Source organism: Heloderma suspectum, chromosome 1, assembly GCF_057233095.1.
Source record: "Heloderma suspectum isolate Gila_16-S chromosome 1, 16-S_ref, whole genome shotgun sequence".
NCBI classification, from domain to species: domain Eukaryota; kingdom Metazoa; phylum Chordata; class Lepidosauria; order Squamata; family Helodermatidae; genus Heloderma; species Heloderma suspectum.
The window spans coordinates 44,087,739-44,110,978 of NC_139458.1; the positions used below are offsets into that span (position 1 = coordinate 44,087,739).

Consider the following 23,240-nt stretch of genomic DNA (forward strand, 5'->3'; position numbering starts at 1 on the left):
GTTTTTCCAGTATTGCATTACAATGTACCTTCTGAAAAAGTAGCTGTGGGGGGCTTCTGTTTAAACAAAAAAGTATCAGAAGCCCCCACTGTGCATAGACTCATCACCTTGCGGCCTTCTGCCTTCCAGATGACTGTACTGATTTTGTTTTAGGACATTGCATTGGGATCTATTTTATTATGAAAGTGGAAGATCAAATGGAATTGTTAGCATAGAAGCTGCATTAACACAGGGGGTGTTTCCACCAGTGATTTATTCCGAGCTGGCTGTGTGTTGAGGGCGTTAGGAATAGATGATGTCATGGCCATCCAGCAGCCACCCCGGAGCTTATCAGGAAAAAAACAGATTTCCTAAGACTGCTTAAAGTCCAATTCTTTTCCTCAAGTCAGGTTCTCCCCGGTATAGTTTTTGTGTGTCCCAACCCCCACATTTAGCTTGGGTATGCTAGCCCTGCCCAGGGCTGTGCCTTTCACCATGTCCCCAGTCAAGGGGTGTTTCCTCCCATTGTGCTGAATGGGACATGCCTTCTCAATGACCACAGAAATTACAGAGAACCCCCTCAACTGACATGGCACATTTTAAAACCCAATTCCTTAAGTGCAATTAAGCGTGATCTCAAGGCCTGATTCATTGCCTTAGGAAGTAACTACTTCACAGCTTCCTTATAGAGATCCTGTGTGCTAAAGTGGGGGCTGGTTTCCGTCTGTTTCCCACAACAAACTCATTAGAGTCTCCTCAGAAGTAACTCCCATTGTGGTCAATGAGGTCCTGTGGGTTAAAATGGGGGCTGGTTTCCGTCTTTGTGTTCTCTCCCCACCCACACACACATTTCCCAGCACACACATATGTGTGTCTACTTGGAAGTAACTCCCATTGTGCTCAATGAGGCTTGCTCCTGAAATGGAGGTACATCTGGACTTTCGGGGGAAAGGAGAAATGGGGGGAGAGGAGGGGAAACCTCTCTTATTGGTTGAGCAGCCCCTGCCAGTCAGATGACGTTCATTCCAACCCCTACCCCCGCTAGGAAGTATGTTCTGTGAAGCGATTTTTACTGGTGCGGAGAATCTGCTCGTGGAGACCTGATCATGGCAAAGCCGATTTCTTTTTTAAAAATCCGGTACTACTCATGGAAATACAACCCAGAGTGTCAAACAAGTACTATTTACCTTTTTAGTGCTTTGGGTTTTTTAGTCTAAAATGAATGTGTTGAGCTGATCTATTTATTTGCAAGTGCTTATTTCATGCTGCAAAAACTGGATAAGCATCATTCTCCAGATGCTGCCTTGCCTCTTTGAGGACTGTGTGTGTCAATGAAACAGGGAGAGAGAGACTCCCATTTATTCCACATGTTGTAGCAAGAATATACAGAACTCACAGCAGCAAGTACAGAAGATGACCTCTCCCAGAATTCTAAGTGTTGACAAGGACACAGAATCTGGAAGGAAATCAGATTTAATGCTAACCACTAGATTTACATTCTGAACAGTAAAACCAGATTTTATCAGTTTAAAAGAATTCTGCCACATTATATAACCCTGGCTTTAGGCTTTTTTTAATCTTAAAAGATAAAAGGAAATACATCAAAATCAGCTTCTTTCATACAAGGAATTTCATTCCCTTTCACAGGATAAGAAAACTGGTGGTGATATTTCTGCTATACAGAGTGCATCTTCCAACTGGAGAAACAGCACCAGCTTCATGTCCAGCTCCTTGCTTTCCAATTCAGGATGTAAGTATTGATCTTCCATGGGGAATTCTCATTAAGAGCTTTTAGTGGAATGGCATGGTGATGCATGCCATATGCCAGCAAATTTGGAAAACACGAGAATGGCCAACAGATTGGAAAAGATCAACTTATATCCCCTTACCAAAAAAGGGAAGCACCAAAGAATGTTCAAACTATCGAACAGTGGCACTTATTTCACATGCCAGTAAGGTAATGCTCAAGATCTTGCAAGGTAGATTCCAGCAATTCATGGAACGAGAATTGCCAGATGGACAAGCTGGGTTTAGAAAAGGCAGAGGAACTAGAGACCAAATTGCCAATATCCGCTGGATAATGGAGAAAGCCAGGGAGTTTCAGAAAAACATATATTTCTGTTTTATTGTCTATTCTAAAGCCTTTGACTGTGTGGATTATCACAAATTGTGGAAAGTTCTTGGTGGTATGGGGATACCAAGTCATCTTGTCTGCCTCCTGAGGAATCTGGATAACGACCAAGTAGCAACAGTAAGAACAGACCACGGAACAATGGACTGGTTTAAGATTGGGAAAGGAGTACAGCAGGGTTGTATACTCTCACCCTATCTATTCAACCTGTACACAGAACACATCATGCGACGTGCTGAGCTTGATGAAGCCAAGGCCGGAGTTAAAATCGCTGGAAGAAACATTAACAATCTCAGATATGCAGATGATACCACTTTGATGGCTGAAAGCAAGGAGGAGCTGAGGAACCTTATGACGAAGGTGAAAGAAGAAAGTGTAAAAGTTGGGTTGCAGTTAACCCTCAAAATAACCAAGATTATGGCAACCAGCTTGATTGATAACTGGCAAGTAGAGGGAGAAAACGTGGAGGCAGTGACAGACTTTGTCTTTCTAGGCACAAAGATTACTGCAGACGCTGACTGCAGCCAGGAAATCAGAAGACGTTTACTTCTTGGGCGGACAGCAATGACAAATCTTGATAAAATAGTGAAGAGCAGAGACATCACACTGACAACAAAGGTCCGCATAGTTAAAGCAATGGTATTCCCCATAGTAACCTATGGCTGTGAGAGCTGGACCATAAGGAAGGCTGAGCGAAGGAAGATAGATGCTTTTGAACTGTGGTGCTGGACGAAATTTCTGAGAGTGCCTTGGACTGCAAGAAGATCAAACCAATCCATACTCCAGGAAATAAAGCCAGACTGCTCACTTGAGGGAATGATCTTAAAGGCAAAACTGAAGTACTTGGGCCACATAATGAGAAGACAGGATACCCTGGAGAAGATGCTGATGCTAGGGAAAGTGGAAGGCAAAAGGAAGAGGGGCCGACCAAGGGCAAGATGGATGGATGATATTCTGGAGGTGACGGACTCGACCTTGGGGGAGCTGGGGGTGGCGACAGCCGACAGGAAGCTCTGGCATGGGCTGGTCCATGAAGTCATGAAGAGTTGGAAACGACTGACCGAATAAACAACAAGCTAGTACATATGCATAAAAGAATTTAAGACAGTGGCAATATGGCTGTCTATCTTGCCCTTCTTGAGGCCATCAACATAAAAAAAAAACACCTTGCAGAAATTTAATGCATCCCAGATTCTATGGGAAGGAAATTAAATTGATCGATGAAAAGGTCTTTATTTTTATTTTTCGTTTAAAAGCTTATAGCTTGCCTATTTCCCTAAAAGGCAAACAGCAAACAAAGTTAACAATATTTGAAACAATATTAAAAACCCAAATAAATAAACAACAACAAGTGTATGAAAACAGCAGATTAACCATAAAGGCTAAAAAAAACATTAAATGGCTATTAAATTTTCAACCAAACACCTTCTTAAAGAGCCAGTTTTTACATACTTCCTAAAACAATACAATGTCGGGACCTGACAAATCTCTTTTGGTACAGTATTCCATAAAATGAATGCAACCCCCAAAAGCTTTAAACATTGTGGCTTCAGAGGCCACCATCCCACCTCAGAAGGATAAAAGTAATGGTAGACCAGCTACTCAGTGAATATGGCTAAATTCTGACAGGTGACAAAGAAAAGCAGAATTGCTCAACTATTTTGGCTCAGTCTTCTCCCAAAAGAGGTTCTGTATCTCATCTCACATATGTGACAAACAGGCTGAATGGGTAGGAATGCAGCTTGAGATTAACAGAGAGATGGTCAGGTCACTTTAATCACTTTAAATGAGTTCAGCTCCCCAGGTTCAGATGAATTGCATCCTAGGGTGTTGAAGGAGCTAGGGAATAGACACTCAGAACCTCTATTATCTTTGAGAAATCTTGAAGAATGGGTGAAGTACCAGAGGGCTTGAGGGGGGCAAACATTGTCCCTATCTTCACAAAGGGCAAAAGGAAGATCTGGGGAATTATAGACCAGTCAAGCTGACATCAATAACTGGGAAGATTCTAGAGCAGATTATAAAGCATTCAATCTGTAAAAATCTTTAGACTAATGCACTGATCATTGGAATCCAACATAGATTTGTCAAGAACAATTCCTGCCACACTAATGTGATTTCATTTTTCAATTGGATAATTTTCTTAGTAGTTCATGGAAATGTTGTAGACATAATATATCTTGACTTCAGCAAGGCAATTGACAATGTGCTCCATGATATTCTGATTAGCAAGTTAGTTAAATGTGGGTTGGATGGCACTACTACTAGCTGGATCCGCAGCTGGCTGTATAACTGTATTCAAAGAGTGCGTGTCACTGGTTCCTCATCAAACTGGAGGGAAGAATCAAGGGGGGTGCCACAGGGCTTGGTCCTGGCTCTGTACTCTTCAACATTTTTATTAATGACTTTGAGGAAAAGGTGGAGGGGGGAATGCTTATCATGTTTGCAGATGGCACAACAAAATTCAAAAACTGGGTTCAGAAAATAACAATGAGATTTAACAGAGACAAGTGCAAAGCTCTTCATTTGAGAATAAAACTTCAAATGCAGACGTGTAAGATGGGGGATACCTGGCTTGGCAATAGTACATGTGAAAAGGATCTTGGATTTGTAGTCAGTCACAAGCTGGATATAAGGGAGCAGTGTGGTATGGCTGCAAAAAAGGCAAATGCAATGTTAGGTTGCACCAATGGAAGTATAGTTTCAAAATCATGGGAAGTAATAGTTCCACTCTTACTCTGCTCTTCACTTCAAATACTATGTCCACTTCCACTTTAAATGATTCAGGTAACTTGGAATGAGTGCAGAGAAGGGCAATGAAGATGTTCAGGGGACTAGAAACGAAGTCTTGTGAAGGAACTGGGTATGTTTAGCCTTGATAAGAGAAGCTTGAGGGAGGATACAACTGTACTTTTCAAGTCGGAAGCCTCCTGGGCACCCTGGAAGAGGAGCCACCAATGAGGAGCAAGGATCATTCTTAGGACTGATCCCGGCTTGAGAGGTCACCTGAACAAGGCTGACAGGGCACATCCTTCCAGATTCTTACCTTCAAGATAGAAGCCCACGCAGAGGGAAGGAGTTAGGAGAGTAAGATTATTCTGTCCATTGCAGATCAAAGGATAATAATGTTGTGGCTCTGATTTCAATCCTTTATGTCTCCATTTCACATGTGTAGGCAATAGTATTTAATATTACAGGTCTCTTTGAGCCATTATCAGGCATCCAAAGCCATGAGTAATGAGACTGTAAACTCTTAACTCCCACTCACCCAGGAATCTCCAACAAGCCACCTTCTGTCCACTTTCCTTGCTACTCTCTTTCCCTCACCACCCTTCCCCAGGCACTTGGTGCTGCTACATCAGTGACCTAGAGCCAGGAGTACTGGGAAACATAATTTTCTCAGCAGTGCCAAGTACCAGGTGCTGGGAAAGGGAGCTAGAGAGATATCCATGTTGCTGCTGCTGGTGGAGCAGCAGCAGCAAGGTAGGTGGGTTAGGGAATTTGGAGGCTAATGGTGAGACTTCGGGGTGACACTGGACCATCACACCCCTGATATGGTGTGCAACAGGTTCCAGTTGGAGTCAAATTCTCTCTCTTCTTTTTATGGAGAAATGCTTTGTCTTATTCCAAGCTAATTTAAGAAGAATTAGAGGGTTTTCACTCATGACAAGTAAAGGTGGCCATAGAGCCTGTAGACAAGACGAGGGGGTGAACAAAGATAATTACACCTATACTTCTGAGTTACCAGACTGCAGTGTCTCTTTTATCTACTGGAGCCCTAAATAACTTCCAAGGGAATGGATCCTTTGACTAGAAGGTAATTGCAAAAGACGGGGTGATCATGACATTATCTTCTTGTCCTGTCACCAGATGAGGAAATTACGTAAACTGGGATATTTTCTATATACAGTCTACAATGTAAAGGGTCAGGTAGACAAAAAGGAACAAGAAGACAGTAATTTCCATTAGCTGAGAAGCTATTAGCTACTTATTAAATTCTGTGGGTGAAACTTCATTTTGAAAATATCACTGAATAACCTTATACAAAAGCTGCAGAGCAGCGTTTGCTTAAGGATTTCAGACTAAATAGTGATCTTATCAACTCAGGCAGAGATAAAGGACTGTGTGGTTGCAAGGACCCAGGTGTCAGTTTCCTTGCACAGGAGTATAATTGTCTTCATATCAAGAGGGAGAAAATGTTACTTTAGAGATGATGGAACAAACTGAATTGTGCAGTCTGTGTTTGCATATAATTTACCACTGTTGATTAATTAAGGTGCTACACACACCCCAAATAATAAAAGGGGGTACAGTTAGTAGCAACTCTTTTTAATAATCCTTTCAGCAAAGGATAAGAGACCTTCTTGTTGACTCAGAAATAACCTGCTGAGTTTGCCCAGATTTTTTGTCCAAAGCTATCTCTTAAAAAGTCATTAGTCCAGGAGCAGCAATGAACCTATAACTCAGTGGTAGCTGAACTCAATCATAGACCATATGCTTTACATCTAGAAGGTCCCGGGTTCTCTCTCCAGGTAGGGCTGGGAAAATCTGAAATCCCAGAGAGCTGATGCCAGCCAGTGTAGACAGTGGTGAGTGAGATGGACCAAAGGTCTGACTTGGTATAAGGCAGCTTCCTGTGGGTAGCATCCAATGGTGGCACAGCACTAACACTAATGGCATGGCACTAGCATAAACCAACACCAGCACAATATCATTAGTGCTTTCTAGCACCAAGGGGAAAACCAGCGATTTGCCACCGCTAATGATGTTGAACTAGTGTTGGTTTAAACTAGTACAATATCATTAGTGCTAGTGCTGAACCACCACTGGATGCTACCCTATGTTTCTATGAACCCTCTAGTCATCACACAACACTCTGTGGAAATCAGTCAATCCTTGAATGTCAAGGGGCCGATGACATCACCAGTGACTGAATTCCTTCTTCCTCCACTGTATACCCAGAATTTTCTTAATTTTTAAAATATATCTTTAGAGGCTGAAGAATCTCTATGGCACACCCTTCAACTGTAGGAGTACTCATACAGCCCCTTAAAAAGAATTTTAACGTGCTGAATGACTGCAGCACTCCCTTCCCACCTGCAGCAGTATTCTACTATTTCATCTTGATTTCTTTTTCCTTTTAAAGTGTGTTTTCACCCTTTCCAGCTTCAGAGTGCACAGCCCTCTCTTCACTAAACAAAAACAAAAAAAAGCAAAAAGGCTATCCTCCCTGTAGCAAGGCTCCCCAGTCCTCCGTATGCACTGTCCTATGTTGCACCACTAATACTGGATCATGGCTAGTGCCGTAGACTCTGTGTGTGTGTGTGGGGGGGCTCATTGAGAATTTGTTTCTGGAGCAGGGCCAGCCTCTCATGATGTGGGGTGAAGCCCCTGCCTCAGGTGGCAAGAGCAGGAGGAGGGCAAATTGCACCACTTCCCCCTTGCCCCCACCAAGAGGGCACACCATCACCACCTCTAGCAGGTGCTCTGGAAAGCCCCGCCAGTCACTCTTCCACTGTGGCATTTGCTGCAGCGGGAGAGTGGGGCCGATAGGGCTGTCCAGAGCAGCCACCCACCCTGTTTCACTCTGAGGAAATCCTCAGCGTGAGCCAGATGGTGGACGGCTCTCTGTAGAGCAGCATCAGCCAGAGAGAGCAGCCGACACAGATCTTCAGAGAGCCAGCCAGGCCTAGATGCCTGGCTCTGGTGAGGTCCTAAGAGCCAGGCATTGTGGGAGGGGGTGTCCCAAGAGATTGCCTGTATTGAAGTGGTGGGGGGAAGGGGGTGAGGGGCTCCGCAGAAGTGGTGGCATTCCTGCCTCAGGCAGTGGGAGAGCTTGTGCTGAGACTGTTCTGAATTGAATGCCACTTATTTGATGTGTATGCTCTGTCTGTCTTTTCTATTTGGTTTAAGATCATACTCAACTTGCAGTCATGTTCAAGGCAACAAGTCTTCCAAGCAATCTATTGCCATCTCTCTCTCTCCCTCCCTCTCCCGCATACGGAACGCCTTCCTCCTTTCAAGAAACAACAGCAACTTGACAGCAACTTGAACTGTTAATGCTGAAAGTTGTTTTGACATCTTTCACTGAATGTCCAACATTTCCTTAGCTTTCTGGATGCCTCACAGACTTGCTACAGGGGAAAACTCTGGATACTGATCTTGGCTTGCAGGCAAGTACAAACCATTGTTTGGCTGTTCAGACATTGGCTGCATTTGCATGCAATGCTAAACCATGCATTGGAGGAGCAGTGGGAGGCACACAAGCCCAAGGCTTGCTGCAGCGCATCCCTGTAATGCAAAACCACAGTTTAGTGTTATATGTAAGCAAGGCCATTGAGGCAAACCAGTTTGCTCGTAAACCAGAATTCAGAACTATGGATCACAGTCGGTGAGGGAAGGAAGTGGTGGATGAGCCAGACATTTTTTCAGGTTTGTTCCTGTGGTGCCAAATCATGGTTTGGCACTACATGTAATCATAGCCTGGTGACTTATGGTTGTTTTATCTCCTGACTTGCTCAAGGACAGAAGATTAAACAGCAGAACCTTTATCGTCTTTGCCCTGCATGTCTTTTCATGTTGGTTTATGGCTCCCAATCTGTTCATAAAAACATTGGGTTAAAGAATTAACCTTTCTAAAATTGCAGAATGGAAAGAAAGAAAAATGTTTAATCTGGAGAATCTTCTCTAACTTTCATAGTTCTGTTCAATGTGAAGTTTCTATTGGCAGTGAAATGGAAACCAATTAGATCCCCTGGTTTTTGTGTTTGCTTCTTGTCTGTCTTTGCATGCAGGCTTTTAATCTCTATAGTTACTGTACTGTATCTTTTTATTTGCATAACCATCTATTTAAAACGTTATTGTGGGAACTAGTCTGACTAAACGGTTTTGTAGAAAGGAAGAGGTTTATCTGAGAGCATAATTTAGAGAAGGTACTCATTAGAGATATACTTCATAGAGCCAGCTTTGTTTTCAGCTGCCACTCAACAGTCTTTTTAAAAGACTAATCAGCCACTGGCTGTTATCTAGACATTAATCCCAAGAAACTCTTTATAATGACCACTGTACTTTTCTCTAGTTTTAGATTACGAAATGATTAGCAACTGCAGATGCTTTGCATTAGTGTTGTAAACGTATCCCTTTCCTGTTTGTACAGTTTTTATCCTTTCAGTGTATTGGCAAATCTTTTCCCAGAAGCTATTTTATTTCTAAGGCTTGTTGTGCCATGTGGAGTCTTAATCCAGGACCTTCAAAGTCTGAAACCTCTTCAAAGAAAGGTAATAGCAGATAGACTTCCCGGTGTCATATTTACTGATTACAGCCCTCCCTTAACCTTGGCTGTGCTTATGTACAGCACATTTTATTAGTAGCATTAATATTAATTCATATAACCCCTTAGAGTGTTGAAAGCATTTTGCATACGTTTTCTCTGTAATCATTACAACATATACAGTCAGGGCCAGAAATATTCGATCAAGGATAACTGTTTTGGCAGTTGGCCTCTGCACACCACCACATTGAAGTTGAAAGGAAACACACCCAGATGGGAGCAAAGTTAGGACTTTCAGCTGTAATTCAAGGGGTTTGACAAAAGTGGGGCACTAACCATTCAGGAAGTAAAGTCAGTGGCATACACACACACACATCATTGGTAGCTCATAAGTAATGGAACGAATGGCTGACAAGCAGCTGCATGGCCAGGTGTGGCCTGTTTCCTGGGTACCCCATGACCAATCAAGCAGATAAAAGGCCTGGAGGTGGTTCCGAGTGTTATATTTGCATTTGGTAGCCGTTCACTGAAACCCCCAACATGAGGTGCAAAGAGGTATCGATGTGAGTGAAGGAGGCCATCATTAGGCTGAGGAAACAACATAAACCCATCAGAGAGATAGCAAAAACAGTGGGAGTGGCCAACACAACAGTTTGGAACATCCTGAAAAAGAAGGAATTAACTGGCAAGCTCAGCATCAGCAAAAGGCCTGGAAGGCCATGGAAGACAACTAAAGTGGATGACTGCAGAATTCTACTCATGGTGAAGAGGAATCCTTTCACAACATCTAGCCAGGTCAAGAACACTCTTGAGGAGGCAGGCATGTCATTGTAAACATCTACAGTCAAGAGACGGCTTTATGAATGTAAATACAGAGGCTTCACAAGGTGCAAACCACTGGTAACGCTCAAGAACAGACAGGCCAGATTAGCCTTTGCCAGCAAACACCTAAAAAAGCCTTCCCAGTTCTCGAATAAGATTCTTTGGACTGATGAAACCAAGATTAACTTGTACCAGAATGATGGGAAGAGAAAAGTATGGAGAAGGAAAGGAACAGCTCATGATCCAAAGCATACCACATCATCTGTCAAACATGGTGGAGGCAGTGTTATGGCATGGGCATGTATGGCTGCCAATGGAACCGGGTCACTGGTGTTTATTGATGACCTGACTGCTGATAAAAGCAGCAGGATGAATTCTGAAGTGTATAGGGCTGTACTTTCTGCTCACATTCAGCCGAATGCTGCCAAACTGATAGGACACCACTTCATATTGCAGATGGATAATGACTCAAAATATACAGCAAAAGCTACCCAAGAGTTTCTGAAGGCAAAGATGTGGGATGTTCTTCAATGGCCAAGTCAGTCACCTGATCTCAACCCAATAGAGCATGTTTTTCACTTACTGAAGACAAGACTGAAGGCAGAAAGACATACAAACAAGCAGCAACTGCAGTAAAGGCCTGGCAAAGCATCTTGAGGGAGGAAACTCAGCATTTGGGTCCATGGGTTCCAGACTTCAGGCAGTCATTGACTGCAAAGGATTTTCATCCAGGTATTAAAGGCGATCCTTAAGTTTGAAATGATGTTGGTTTGTTCCATTACTTATGAGCCACCAACGATGTGTGTGTGTGTATGCCACTGGCTGTACTTCCTGAATGGTTAGTGCCCCACTTTTGTCAAACCCCTTGAATTACAGCTGCAAGTCCTGACTTCACTCCCATCTGTGGTGGTGTGCAGAGGCCAACTGCCAAAACAGTTATCCTTGTTCCAATATTTCTGGCCCTGACTTTATCTGTATTATGTCCATATTACAGATGGGAAATTGAGGATGACTGAAATCACTTTCTAAATCCAGTTAGTGAGGTCATAGCTAAAAGCAATACTTGAACTGGGGACTTGCAGGTTCCCACTCTTAGCCACCCAACTGTACCAGCTCCCATTGACCAGTCCCCATCATCTAGATGGACTGATTAATGTGTGAGAAATGTGCCTTCCTGAAGTTTGCAATTGCCACCCATCTCTGAAATGGAATAGTGGTTCCCTCTGTTTATCAGTGTATGTTGTATACAGGCTGCTGCATTTTTTTCATGTTACATGATACTGTCGCCATAAGACCATAAGAAGACCCCTGTTGGATCAGACCGAAAGCCTGCTGACTCCAGCAGTCTGTTCTCACAGTGGCCAACCAGAGGCTATGGAAAACTCACAGGGTGGACATGAGCTCAGTTGCACCCTCGCTCCTGCTTGCGTTCCCCAGCAACTGGCAGTTGAAGGTACACTGACTGATGCTATCTACTGATAGTCCTTTCCATCAGAAACTTGTCTAATTTTTTATCAAGTTGGCAGCCATCACTACCACCGTGTAGTAGTAAATTCCATAGTTTAACTATGCACTGTGTGAAGAAGTACTTCCTTTTGTCTGTCCTGAATCTCTCACTACAGATTCACTGGATGACCTTCAGTTCTAGTATTATGAGGGAGAAAAACATGTCTCTGACCACTTTTCCCACACCATGCATAATTTTATAACACTTCTATGATATACCTTACTAGCCTCACCCTATAGAATCCATGTTGATTCTTCATATCAAGACTTGCCCTCCTATATGCTTGATCATTGTATCTTTAATAATGCTTTCCACCAGTTTACCTGGGACAGGCGGTAGGCTAACAGACCTGTAATTTCCTGGTTTTCTTCTCTCCTCCCATCCCCTTTTAAAAACAGGCATCACATTGACAATTTTCCAGTCCTCTGGTACAGATGCCGATCTTAGAAGCATGTTACATATATTTGTTAGGATATCAGCAATTCACATTTGAGTTCTTTAAGAACTCTCAGATGGATACTATCTGGATCCACCGATGTGTTTGTTTTCAATTTGTCACTAAGTTGAGAACTTCATCTCTTATAATCACTATTTGTCTCAATTCCTCAGACACCCTTCTTGAAAATGTCAGTTCAGGCACTGTTATCTGTCCTACAACTTCTGTAGTGAAGATAGACACAAAGAATTCATAGAATCATTAGAATAGTAGGGCTGGAAGGGGCCTACAAGACCATCAAGTCCAACCCCCGCTCAATGCAGGAATCCAAGTCAGAGCATCCCTGTCCAGCCTCATCTTGAATGCCTCCAGTTTGGGAGAGCCCACCACCTCCCTAGGTAATTGGTTCCATTGTGGTATTACTCTCACAGTCAGGAAGTTTTTCCTGATGTTCAGCCGGAATCTGGCTTCCTGTAACTTGAGCCCATTATTCCATGTCCTGCACTCTGGGATGATCAAGAAGAGATTCTGGCCTTCTTCTCTGTGACAACCTTTCAAGTACTTGAAGAGCGCTATCATCTCTCCCCTCAGTCTTCTCTTCTCAAGGCTAAACATGCCCAGTTCTTTCAGTCTCTCTTCATAGGGCTTTGTTTCCAGTCCCCTGATCATTTTTGTTGCCCTCCTCTGAACCCTCTCCAGTTTGTCTGCCTTTTTCTTAAAATGTGGTGCCCAGAACTGGACACAGTACTCTAGCTGAGGCCTAACTAGTGCTGAGTAGAGGGGAACTAGTACTTCATAGGATTTGGAAGCTATGCTTCTATTAATGCAGCCCAAAATGGCATTTGCCTTTTTTGCAGCCACGTCACATTGTTGGCTCATATTCAGCTTGTGATCAACAACAATTCCAATATCCTTCTCTCTTGTAGTGTTGTTGAGCCACGTATCCCCCATCTTGTAACTGTGCATTTGGTTTCTTTTTCCTAGGTGCAGAACTTGGCATTTATCCCTATTAAATGTCATTCTGTTGTTTTCTGCCCAGTGCTCCAGTCTATCAAGATCACTTTGAATTTTGTTTCTGTCATCCAAAGTATTAGCTATTAGTATTAGCCAAAGTATTATTGATTCAGCTTCTCTGAAGTCTCCTTATCTTCCTCTAGTACTTCTTTAACTACATTGTCATCTAACAGTCCAACAACCTCCATAGTCACTTTCCTCCTTCTGATGTATTTAAAGAGGTAGTCATGTGTGTTTTTTGGTATTAATGTTATCAGTAATATAGTCTTCAGAATTCTTTCTCACATCCTCAAAATTCCATTTTGCATTCATTATTTCTGCTCGCATTTTTTAGTGTACCTTTTTGTTAATGTACATTTTTGTTAGCATACATTAGTGTACTTTTTTGTTCTTGGTTGGGCAACACTTCCATTTTCTTCAAGAAGCCTTTGAGTGTATGTATCACCATGGTTGGTAAAGGATTATGGGCATTGTAATCCAAAACATCTGGTGGGCACCAGGATGCCTACCCCGATGTAGACAATACTGAGCTAGATGGACCAGTGTTCTGACTTAGTATAAGGCAGCTTCCTAAAGAAGGATACACAGCCAGCTTGGCCAATCAGATTGAGGTAAAGTATCTTGGGCGATCATTAAGCTGCTTGGCCAAGCTAGTTTATTTCACTCAGGCTAGCCATAAAGCTGACAGCTGGAATAAGTTATGATTATCATAGGAAGGTCTGTGCCATGTTCTCCATTCTACAGTTAGAACATTTATAATGGCTTCCTGCACAGCTAGCTGTTGTACGATGTCTCTACATTCTTAGTAGCAGCCTCTAGGTACTTGGATCAGGGGAATGGAGATACTGCAGTGATGGCCACCATCAGCGTGGTGAGCTATTGTTAAATGTGAGCAGGAAAGTTTTTCCTTCTTGAAAAGTTGTGACAATAACCACTAATTTACTTGAAAATCACTTGTTTGAAAAGCTGACCCAAGGTGAAAACTTAAGGACCATTATTCGGGATTGCCTGTACCTGAAGTATTGTTTGATAGATCTCAGAATTCATGTTTGATGTTGTAACATCAAAATTAATGTTTAAACACAGGTACCCAATCCTTTCCTTAAACCCTGCTTTGTGATTTTCCAGTCTACCCATCAGCCAAGGCAATAGATTCCAAAGGTTAATATTGCACTGCATTAAAAGGATTTCCTTTTAATATGTTTAAGTATATTGCTTTTTTCATTTTTATCTTCTTCTGTACCTTCTGGTTCTTGTATTACTGAAAAGGTAAACAGGATTTTTTATTCCATCTGGCCATTACTATTCATAATTCTACTTGCTATCTGCTGGTAATGGTAACGTTTAATGTTTAGCAGCCTTTGCTCACAATGCTTTTGAGCCACAACTTTCCACTCTGATAATAGATAACTCCCAAATTATTTTCTTTGAGAGAACAGAAAAAAGAGAGAGAATGAAGAGGAGGGGAGGGGGATCAGTAGAACATAAGATTCCATGGTACCTGTCTACAACTCATCTGATAATTTATATTATGAACTTTATAAAATCATAAGTAGTGTTGAGAGAGTGACCCCCTTCACACACAAACGGAGCTGCTTGAAAGCAGCTTTCCTGCGAGGCTATCCCATGTGGTTGTGGTATGTGTGTAAAAACTACAGCCAATCACTTGTCATCCTCATTCATTTATAAAGTGCAGGAACAGTACACCACTATCCATATATCTCCTTATGGAAACCATTAAATAAACAGCTTCATAATACCAAACACCACAACACAACAACACAGGTATCAAATACCACCACAATCTACTGTGGGGAGGGCTGTGACTCAGTGGTAGAACCCATGCTTGGCATGCCGAAGGTCCCAGGTTCAGTCCCCGGCGTCTCTAGGTAGGGCTGGGAAAACTCCTAACTGAAACCCCAGAGAGCTACTGCCAGTCAGTGTCGACAGTACTGGGTTAGATGGACCCATGGCCTGATTCAGTATAAGGCAGCTTCCTAGGTCCTTATTCAAAATTCATTTCCAGGTGTGAAATACCCAGCAGTAGCAGTTCGTAGAGCTCTGATGATGGTGGACTGCCTTCACTTACAGACCACCCACTGTTCTAGAACAGCTAACTACCAGCAAGAATACAGTTTGTGCTTGCCCTGCAAAGCAGGATTGGAAGCCAGGGTCAAACTGGTTAACACTTCATACATCCGATGAAGGGGATCCTTGAAGTCTTTTGCCACAGTAAATCTCTCAATTTTAAATCTGTTAATTTATGCAGCTTTTAGAAAGAATTAGATAAATAAGGTAGCTTAATGGATGCTTTCAGCCATGATAAAGAGCCAGAAGTACAACCTCTCTTTTTGGAAGTAGTAAATTTCTGACTAGGAGACACAGAGGGGATAGATACCATTTGAATACTGAGCCAGATAGACAATTGGTTTAATTCACCATGGCATTGCTCTTACTTTTTCACTGTGGGGCGGGAAAGAAAACTTTAACTTTTCTCTCTGTAAAGCAAGTGTTCCCAGACTGTTGAAATGCTGGATGCACCATTGATTTTACATGTACCCAAAGCAATCATTTTTCCCAATTCTTTATTTTTCCTTTTGACTTTACCACTGTCCCTTTACAGATGTCATTATTTTCAGTAAGACGAGCTTGTACTTGAAGAGGTTTTGAATAATCTCTTTACTGGACATCCTTTTCAATATTCTTACCAGGCTGCTAAGACTTTGCAGATTGCCATGGCTTATCTACATGTAAAATTCAAGCAGAGATACAGCTGACTGTTTCATTATACACGTGGGTGATATGCTTTCAGTATTTTACAGGCCAGTCTAAACAATAAAAATAAGATGGAAGAAGCAATCTCCCATTATGGGAGATTGTCCTTCTCTAGAGCAAGTCTCTGCTGTTTGCAAGCCCATACAGCGAACAAGGCAATAGAGTAGTCAAGTTGGCAAGCAACTGGTCAGGCACACAGGGTTCAGTCCAAGGAGTTATAAGCTAAGGTAGGAGTGGTCAAAATCCAGGCAGAGGTCAGAACACCGGCAGTCAGGCAGGCAACAAGGATCAGGCAGCAGCAACAGTAGGCAAGATAACAAGCAAGAGGTCAAACACAGTAAATCAGTCAGGTACATTATGCAGTCCAGAAGCAGGGTCATTGAGCAATCCAAAAGGTCAGGAAACAGAGCATCAAACACAGGGCACAATTCAGGAGGTAAGGCACACGGCAGAGACTGGAAGGACCAAGTTGTTCTAATGCTAGCTAGTTTTCCAGTGAAGGCTTTTAAGCCCCAAGCCAGCCAGACCCCACCCAGTGCTCAGCTGTTGCAATCAGAGCTCCCTTTCCAGAGCCTACTCCTGAGGAATCCCTTTGTCTTGAGGAGACTATATCTTGGAGGCAAGCACTCCTTTGCACAGGAGCCCTGCTGGCCTGTTGCTTGAGGCGATTACCTCCTGGGGATCAGGGGGTGGCTCAGCCGCTGCCTCAGAGGCAGAGTCCCTCTCTCCTGACAAGGATGGCCTGGCAGCCACTTCCCCCAAGGGTTAAGGCTCCTGTGGGTCTGGTAGCAGTCCCTGGTCTGGGGTATCCTGGGCTTATGGGGCCTCTAGCTCCTCCTCTGAGGAGGACTCCTCCAGTCAGGGCATGACAGAGATAGGCATAACTTTCAGCATGACCATGTCTGTGAGCTCTGTCAATCGGTATTTTATTCCTCTCATATTTATTAGGGATTCTACATGTTATTTTGAGACAGCCAACTCCTTGTGCTAGGCCCTATTGAACTGCAGCAAGGGTTCCCAAATAACATTTCTTTCATCATGACAGCAAATGACATTGTGAGAAGTAGTGGAAGTTCTACCGGTGTTTTTGGAATTAGCATTTCTTTCCACTTTCCCAAAAAGGGTTTTGAATGGGCTCTTGGGAAAGGAGCATCCTAAGAACTAGAGAAGGGGTTTCCAAACTTATTGGGCCCATGGACACATCTGGCGTTTTGAAAAAGGGCACTGGGCACCTAGGATTGGTTCCCTGGGTCGTGTCCATTACATATTCAGAGAGAAGCAACTTACTTGAAAACATTGCTGGAATTTTCTGGAAGATACCTAGTAGACAAGTGGCAAACATGATAAATTGGCCCTCTTTCTCCCATTCTGCAGTAGGTCAGATTGCATTTCTATAATAGGGTAGGGTAGGGTCTTCTTTGTATCAAGGAGATTTTCCATACCCAGCCACAGCTGAAGTGGGATTCCAGCTCTTCAGGGGTAATTATCCTTCAATCTCTAGCAATTTACACCTCATTAAGAAAAACAAAATTAAGCCTCCTTACATGCTGGCCTACCTAAATTCCATCAGGATATAAAGACCCCCACACTGCAGCTGTTCTTACTTGATCAGAGTGCAGGAGGAGGAAAACTACTTGCCCTTTTGTCTGGTATGCTGCAGGATCTCTTCAAAAAAAATTCAGTGAATCTGTGGAAGCTAGGTGAAAACCATCAATAAGCATCATGTCCCACAATAGTATCCACAAAGTGTGGATGGGCTTGCAAAGCTGTGGGCAGGCCAGTGCCACAGACTTTGCAACATGAATCCTTTGGAAAGGTTGATGTTATAGTTAAAACTAGTGAAAGTCACCACAACCAGCCAGTGACTCTTCCCAGCTTCTCCTGAAATTGCAGAGCCTTCATCCTTTTATAAGGTTCAAGTGGAGATGTATGGATTTTGTTAAATCCACAACACTGCACGAGTTGGAAAAAGCTGGTCTGCTGAGGAATCCGTAGGTCAGATTAATAGAAATCTGAACTCATTTGAATCCATTGCAGATTTCTCTGATATTCCTAGGTTCAAGCCACATCCAAGGGTAACTCATTGTATGAGAACTGTAACATGGCTCACCAATTCGAATATACAAGGAGCTCTACTGAACTACTGCCTTTCTATAAAACAAGAGCAGGCAACTTTTGGGGGCTATGAGCACATTTGGCCATTTGAAAAACTGTCTTGGGCACCACCACAAAAGGGCTGCCCTTTTGAAAGAAAGAAAAAATTCTTTCTGGCCATGGTGACTTCACTAGCACAGACTGAAGTAGATGCACAGATCTGCTTAAGGTGCCTATATTTAATCCTTTACTTAAGCCAGGACTTTAGTTCTGCCAAATTAAAACCAAGTTTAAGTTTTGAGTTTTGTGTTTGATTTTGTGGGGATGGGATTGTACCCCAGGTCAATATAATTCCTTGGATCCTAAGTGCTTGTGAGCAGAACTCTACTCATGGGATACTCCTCCAGGTAGAAGGCAGAGAGGCAATTTTCGCCAATTCTCCCTGTAGCCCCCCTCTCAAATGCTCCAAAGAGTTGGGGGACCCTCCAAAACACCGTCAGAGGTGGCACAGGGGGCTGAAGGGGGAATTGGCAAACATCAGCTCCCCTCCCCCTTCCGCCAGTGCAGGCCTCTCCTGAATCAGAGTCCTTTCCATGCATGGAAGGAGACCTCCTTGGAACAGCAATTCAGGATCCAGACCATTATCTTTAAAAGATAATTGTCTAGGTGGGTACCTATTCAACTATTTGTTCATTTATTTATTTCATATCCTGCTTTTCCACCCAAAAGCTCTCAGAATAGTTAATCATTTTAAAACAATGAAACAACAATAAAAGCAATACCACAAAAGCAGTAACAGAAAAAAAACACGGCAGAGCACAGTGGTAGTACCAAACCATGTTTAAAAACAGGAATTTAAAAACACAATCATCTAAAAAAAGTCTGGTGGATAGGGTCTTCACAACACCAAAAAGACCCAGTTCACATATCAAGTTAATGGTAGATTGTTTAAACCATGGGTTAATTTTGACTGTACGAGCCAGCATTCTGCCTCCCATGATTTGTTGTTGGGTTAAAACTATTGAGTTGCTTCTCCTGCAACAACCCGCAGGGCAGGAGTTGCTCCTGAGCTGTTTATCAAAGCAGAAATGAAGTGGAAGTGGCAACAACCGAGAGGCAGCATGCTCACTCACATCCACATGGTCACAAATAACCCGTGGTTTAAACAATCCAGCATCATCATGACGTGCAAAACGGGTCTAAGTATCAGGTGAGCTTCCTTTGGCAGAATTTTCCATAGTTGATGGCAGGGTTCTTTGGAGAAGGACCCTTCTGGGTGATCTTTCTGGGCAGGTTGATTTGAGATACAGCCATCCTTCAGGTACCTGGATCCTAAGCTGTTTAAGGCTTTAGGGCACAATCCTATGCATGTTTAGACAGAGAAAAGGCCTACAAGTCCCAGCCTTCCCCAGGCTGGGGAATGCTGGAACTTGTAGGCCTTTTCTCTGTCTAAACATGCATAGGATTGTGCCCTTAAAGGTTAAAAGCAGCAGAGCATTATGCTTGAAACATACCAGGATCCAGTGCAGTTGTTTTAAGACTGGTGAGATATGTTCCACTCAGCTGGTCCCAGTAAGTGATCTAGCCACTGTATTTTGCACCAACTGAAGTTTCTGAGAAGCCTTCTAATGCAACCCCGTGTATAATGCATTGCAGTAATCCAAACAGCATTGGATGGCTGTGGCCAAGTCCTCTCTGTTTAGAAAGGGCCATATTTTTCTGGTTTTGTCCAATTTTTATTTTTCCACAAACAAGTGATTGCCTTTTTTCTCCTCTCTTTTGCAGCATTTACCAAAAGTACTTCTCCTTTGGATTTAAATGCAACTAAAAAAGGTGCCATCAACATGGCTGTCAATGGGATGAAGCTACGAACAGAAAAAGAGAAGTATTAAAGCAATGAAGGAATGTGCAATTTCACTGTAGGAAATTCAGCTCTGCACCATTTTTTTGGCACTGGCTGCAGTCAAGTACAGCTGTATTTACAAAAGCTGTGAAGATCCCCTGGTTCCTTGGATGCCAAATATTGACTGAAAACAGCATCTCAGTTGTGTATCTAAAGTGAGGCGAGTTAAACCGGAAGATGCACCATATAATATAAAATGCCAAAGCATCTTGTGGCATGAAGCACTGTCCCCTTTGCTTTGCTTCTATCAATTCTCAACCAGCCACACATGCCACTTGTGAATTTTTTATTGAGATATCTGTCTGTCTGTCTACCTACCTTCTTATGTTTTAACTTCAAAGATGTGGTGAAATTTTAGTTGAACAAGAATATAGGTAAAATATAAACACACTTCTTAATAATCAGGAACTGTTAATAGAAACTGCTTTATCTGCGTGTAAATAAGATGTTTTATAACATAGTATAGAGATGTGCATACATAATAGCATTTTACAACAAAAGGTGCCTCTGACACATTACACAATGATTACATTATTGTGTTTAATAATAGAAATGGTTTATATCTGAAACAATATCTGAATTTCCTCCAACATGGGGGAAGTTAAGATTACATTCCATACTTCACTCTGTTTGGGACTACTCTGTTTGTTGATCCAAACTCAGCCGAATCCACACGCCCTAATCCAAATTTCTCTCAAACTGAAGGAAATTCAGTTAACTGCTTGTTATGAACCACTTCTGTGATGACGCGTTAGAATAATTTTGTTCCTAAAACCTAAAGCATCCTGATAATGAAATGAAATATTTTCGTTCCTCCTTGGTAAAGGAGAACCAGAGTCACAATATCTAATTTTGTACTACAAAATCTCCTAGAGATGCCTGAAACTTAATAAGCAGGTTGAAAACCTTTGGCAGGACAGGTTGGTTTATATGAGCACCCAACCTTAAAAAAAGAAGCAATTTCTAATAATCACAGCATTTCCACTATTGCTTTATTAAGTTCATTGAAATGTCACCTTAGCTTTGAAGTATTAATGACAATGTACAGTATTTTAGCCATATATTGTGATCTCTGTTGATGAATTCAGCTATTTTCTTTCTTGATGTTTCTAATAAACCCCTGAAGTAGCCCCCCCTTCACCTTCACCTGCCTTAATTATTGTTGGTTTATTGCACATATCTTGGTTCTGATCTCTGAACTGCCCTTAGTTTTAATGTTCCAAGCCAAGCCATCGTAAAAGTGCCTTGAGAGCCAATACAGTAGTCAAACTAAAGATTGTTCTAGTGATATGAACTGCATTACAATGGGTTGGTGGTGTCAGCTTTTTCTTTAGATAACAGCCTGCTCTTCAGAGACTTTGGTTACATTACCAGCAATGCCAATAACGATGTCAACATTAATGAGTAGTAATTTCCAGGTTGCTGTACGCCAAAGAAGATTTACTTTTACACTGGTTTACCCTGCTGCATGATGATGATGCATGAACTGCTATATAATTGGAACCATGGAAGAAGGATCGGACATTCAGCTTTATCTCTAGCACAGTTGATCTGTGCAGAAGGAGGCAAAAAGAGAGAATGTTGCTGTGCACTAGCTGTTTGTACAAGTCCTATGACTTGATGTTATGGAAGCCTCTTTTGGAAGGGCTTATTTCTCCTAAACGGCTTGCCTGTCCTATTTCAATAGAATAACTTGGTCTTCTCAATGTATACCTTGCCAATGAAGATGCCATGCCAAAAGGTTCTCCATTTTGTCTGGTCCAATTGGATATAAAGCACTACCCAGTTTTCTGGGATCTTCCCTTCTCCCTCACTCCCACCCCACCCTCACCCCCACAACAACCCACCCCATTCAGTCCCTGACCCACTGTGTAGCATTTGAAGTGGCTGCCATGGGGAGGAGGGGACAGGGAAGTCCTCTTCTGTCAGCCTTGTTGCACACACCTAAAATCTGCATCTCACCCAATAAAAGTAGTTCAAATTACTAAAAAAGGAAGAGAATCATACAATTAAATTAAGAGTAGGATAAAACAATTCAGTATAAAAATAGGGAGGCAGAACATTAACCCACACAAAAAGTTTGGTGAAATAAAAATGGCCTTAGCAGCTTGCTTGAAGCTTATGAGAGAGGGAGCCAACCAGACATCTCTAGGGGAGGAAGGTCCACAACCTGAGTGCTGCAGTAGAAAAGACCATGAAAAATTGTGCTTCTGAAAGTGACAGAATGCACAGCAGAGCTTCCAATGTTGAGCACAGTGGGCAGACAGAGCTGTATGGGAGGCGGAGGTCCTTCAAATAATGGTCAACACAGTGGTTGAAAGTTGCTTTTTAAAAAGAGTGAATATAGCAAAGTATTACCTTATTTGTTGTTGGTCAGTCGTTCAGTCGTGTCCGACTCTTCGTGACCCCATGGACCATAGCACGCCAGGCCTTCCTGTCCTGCGCACTCTCCCGGAGTGTGCTCAGGTTCATATTCATTGCATCGGTGATGCTATTTAGCCATCTCATCCTCTGCCGTCCCCTTCTCCTTTTGCCTTCAGTCTTTCCCAGCATCAGGGTCTTTTCCAGAGAGTTTTCTCTTCGCATTAGGTGGCCAAAATATTGGAGCTTCAGCTTCAGTATCTGTCCTTCCAATGAGCACTCAGGATTGATTTCCTTTAGGATTGACTGATTTGACCTCCTTGCAGTCCAGGGGACTCGTAAGAATCTTCTCCAGCACCACAGTTCAAAAGCATCAATTCTTCAGCGCTCAGCCTTCCTTATAGTCCAGCTCTCACAGCCATACATTACTACTGGGAAAACCATAGCTTTGATTAGACGGACCTTTGTTGGCAAGGTGATGTCTCTGCTTCTTACTATGCTGTCTAGGTTTGCCATAGCTTTCCTCCCAAGGAGCAAGCGTCTATTAATTTCATGGCTACAGTCACCGTCTGCGGTGATCTTGGAGGCCAAGAAAGTAAAATCTGTCACTGCTTCCATTTCTTCCCCTTCTATATGCCAGGAAGTGATGGGGCCAGATGCCATGATCTTAGTTGTTTTAATGTTGAGTTTCAAACCAGCTTTTGCACTCTCCTCTTTCACCCTCAACAAGAGGCTCTTGAGATCCTCTTCGCTTTCTGCCATTAGGGTGGCATCGTCTGCGTATCTGAGGTTGTTGATAATTCTCCCGGCAATCTTAATTCCGACCTCTGATTCATCCAACCCGGCGTTTCTCATGATGTACTCTGCATATAAGTTAAATAAGCAGGGCGACAATATGCAGCCTTGTCGTACTCCTTTCCCAATTTTGAACCAATCGGTTGTTCCATG

The 23,240-nt window shown here is 42.7% G+C and overlaps 1 protein-coding gene across 9 annotated transcripts in view; it reads left to right on the forward strand.

The window, feature by feature from the left end:
- CEP128 (centrosomal protein 128) overlaps positions 1-21,675 on the forward strand; it is a 270,101-nt gene extending 248,426 nt beyond the window's left edge. For 7 of the 9 annotated variants that reach the window (XM_084841323.1, XM_084841325.1, XM_084841334.1 and 4 more), the window contains 2 exons: positions 1,627-1,729; positions 19,814-21,675. In XM_084841323.1, the coding sequence (XP_084697449.1) occupies positions 1,627-1,729; positions 19,814-19,920 (210 nt within the window). In that variant the 3' untranslated portion in view covers positions 19,921-21,675. Of the gene's footprint in view, positions 1-1,626; positions 1,820-19,813 lie in introns of those variants that run through there. The other 2 variants (XM_084841327.1, XM_084841326.1) reach the window with 2 other exon arrangements.
- The last annotated feature ends 1,565 nt before the right edge of the window (positions 21,676-23,240 follow it).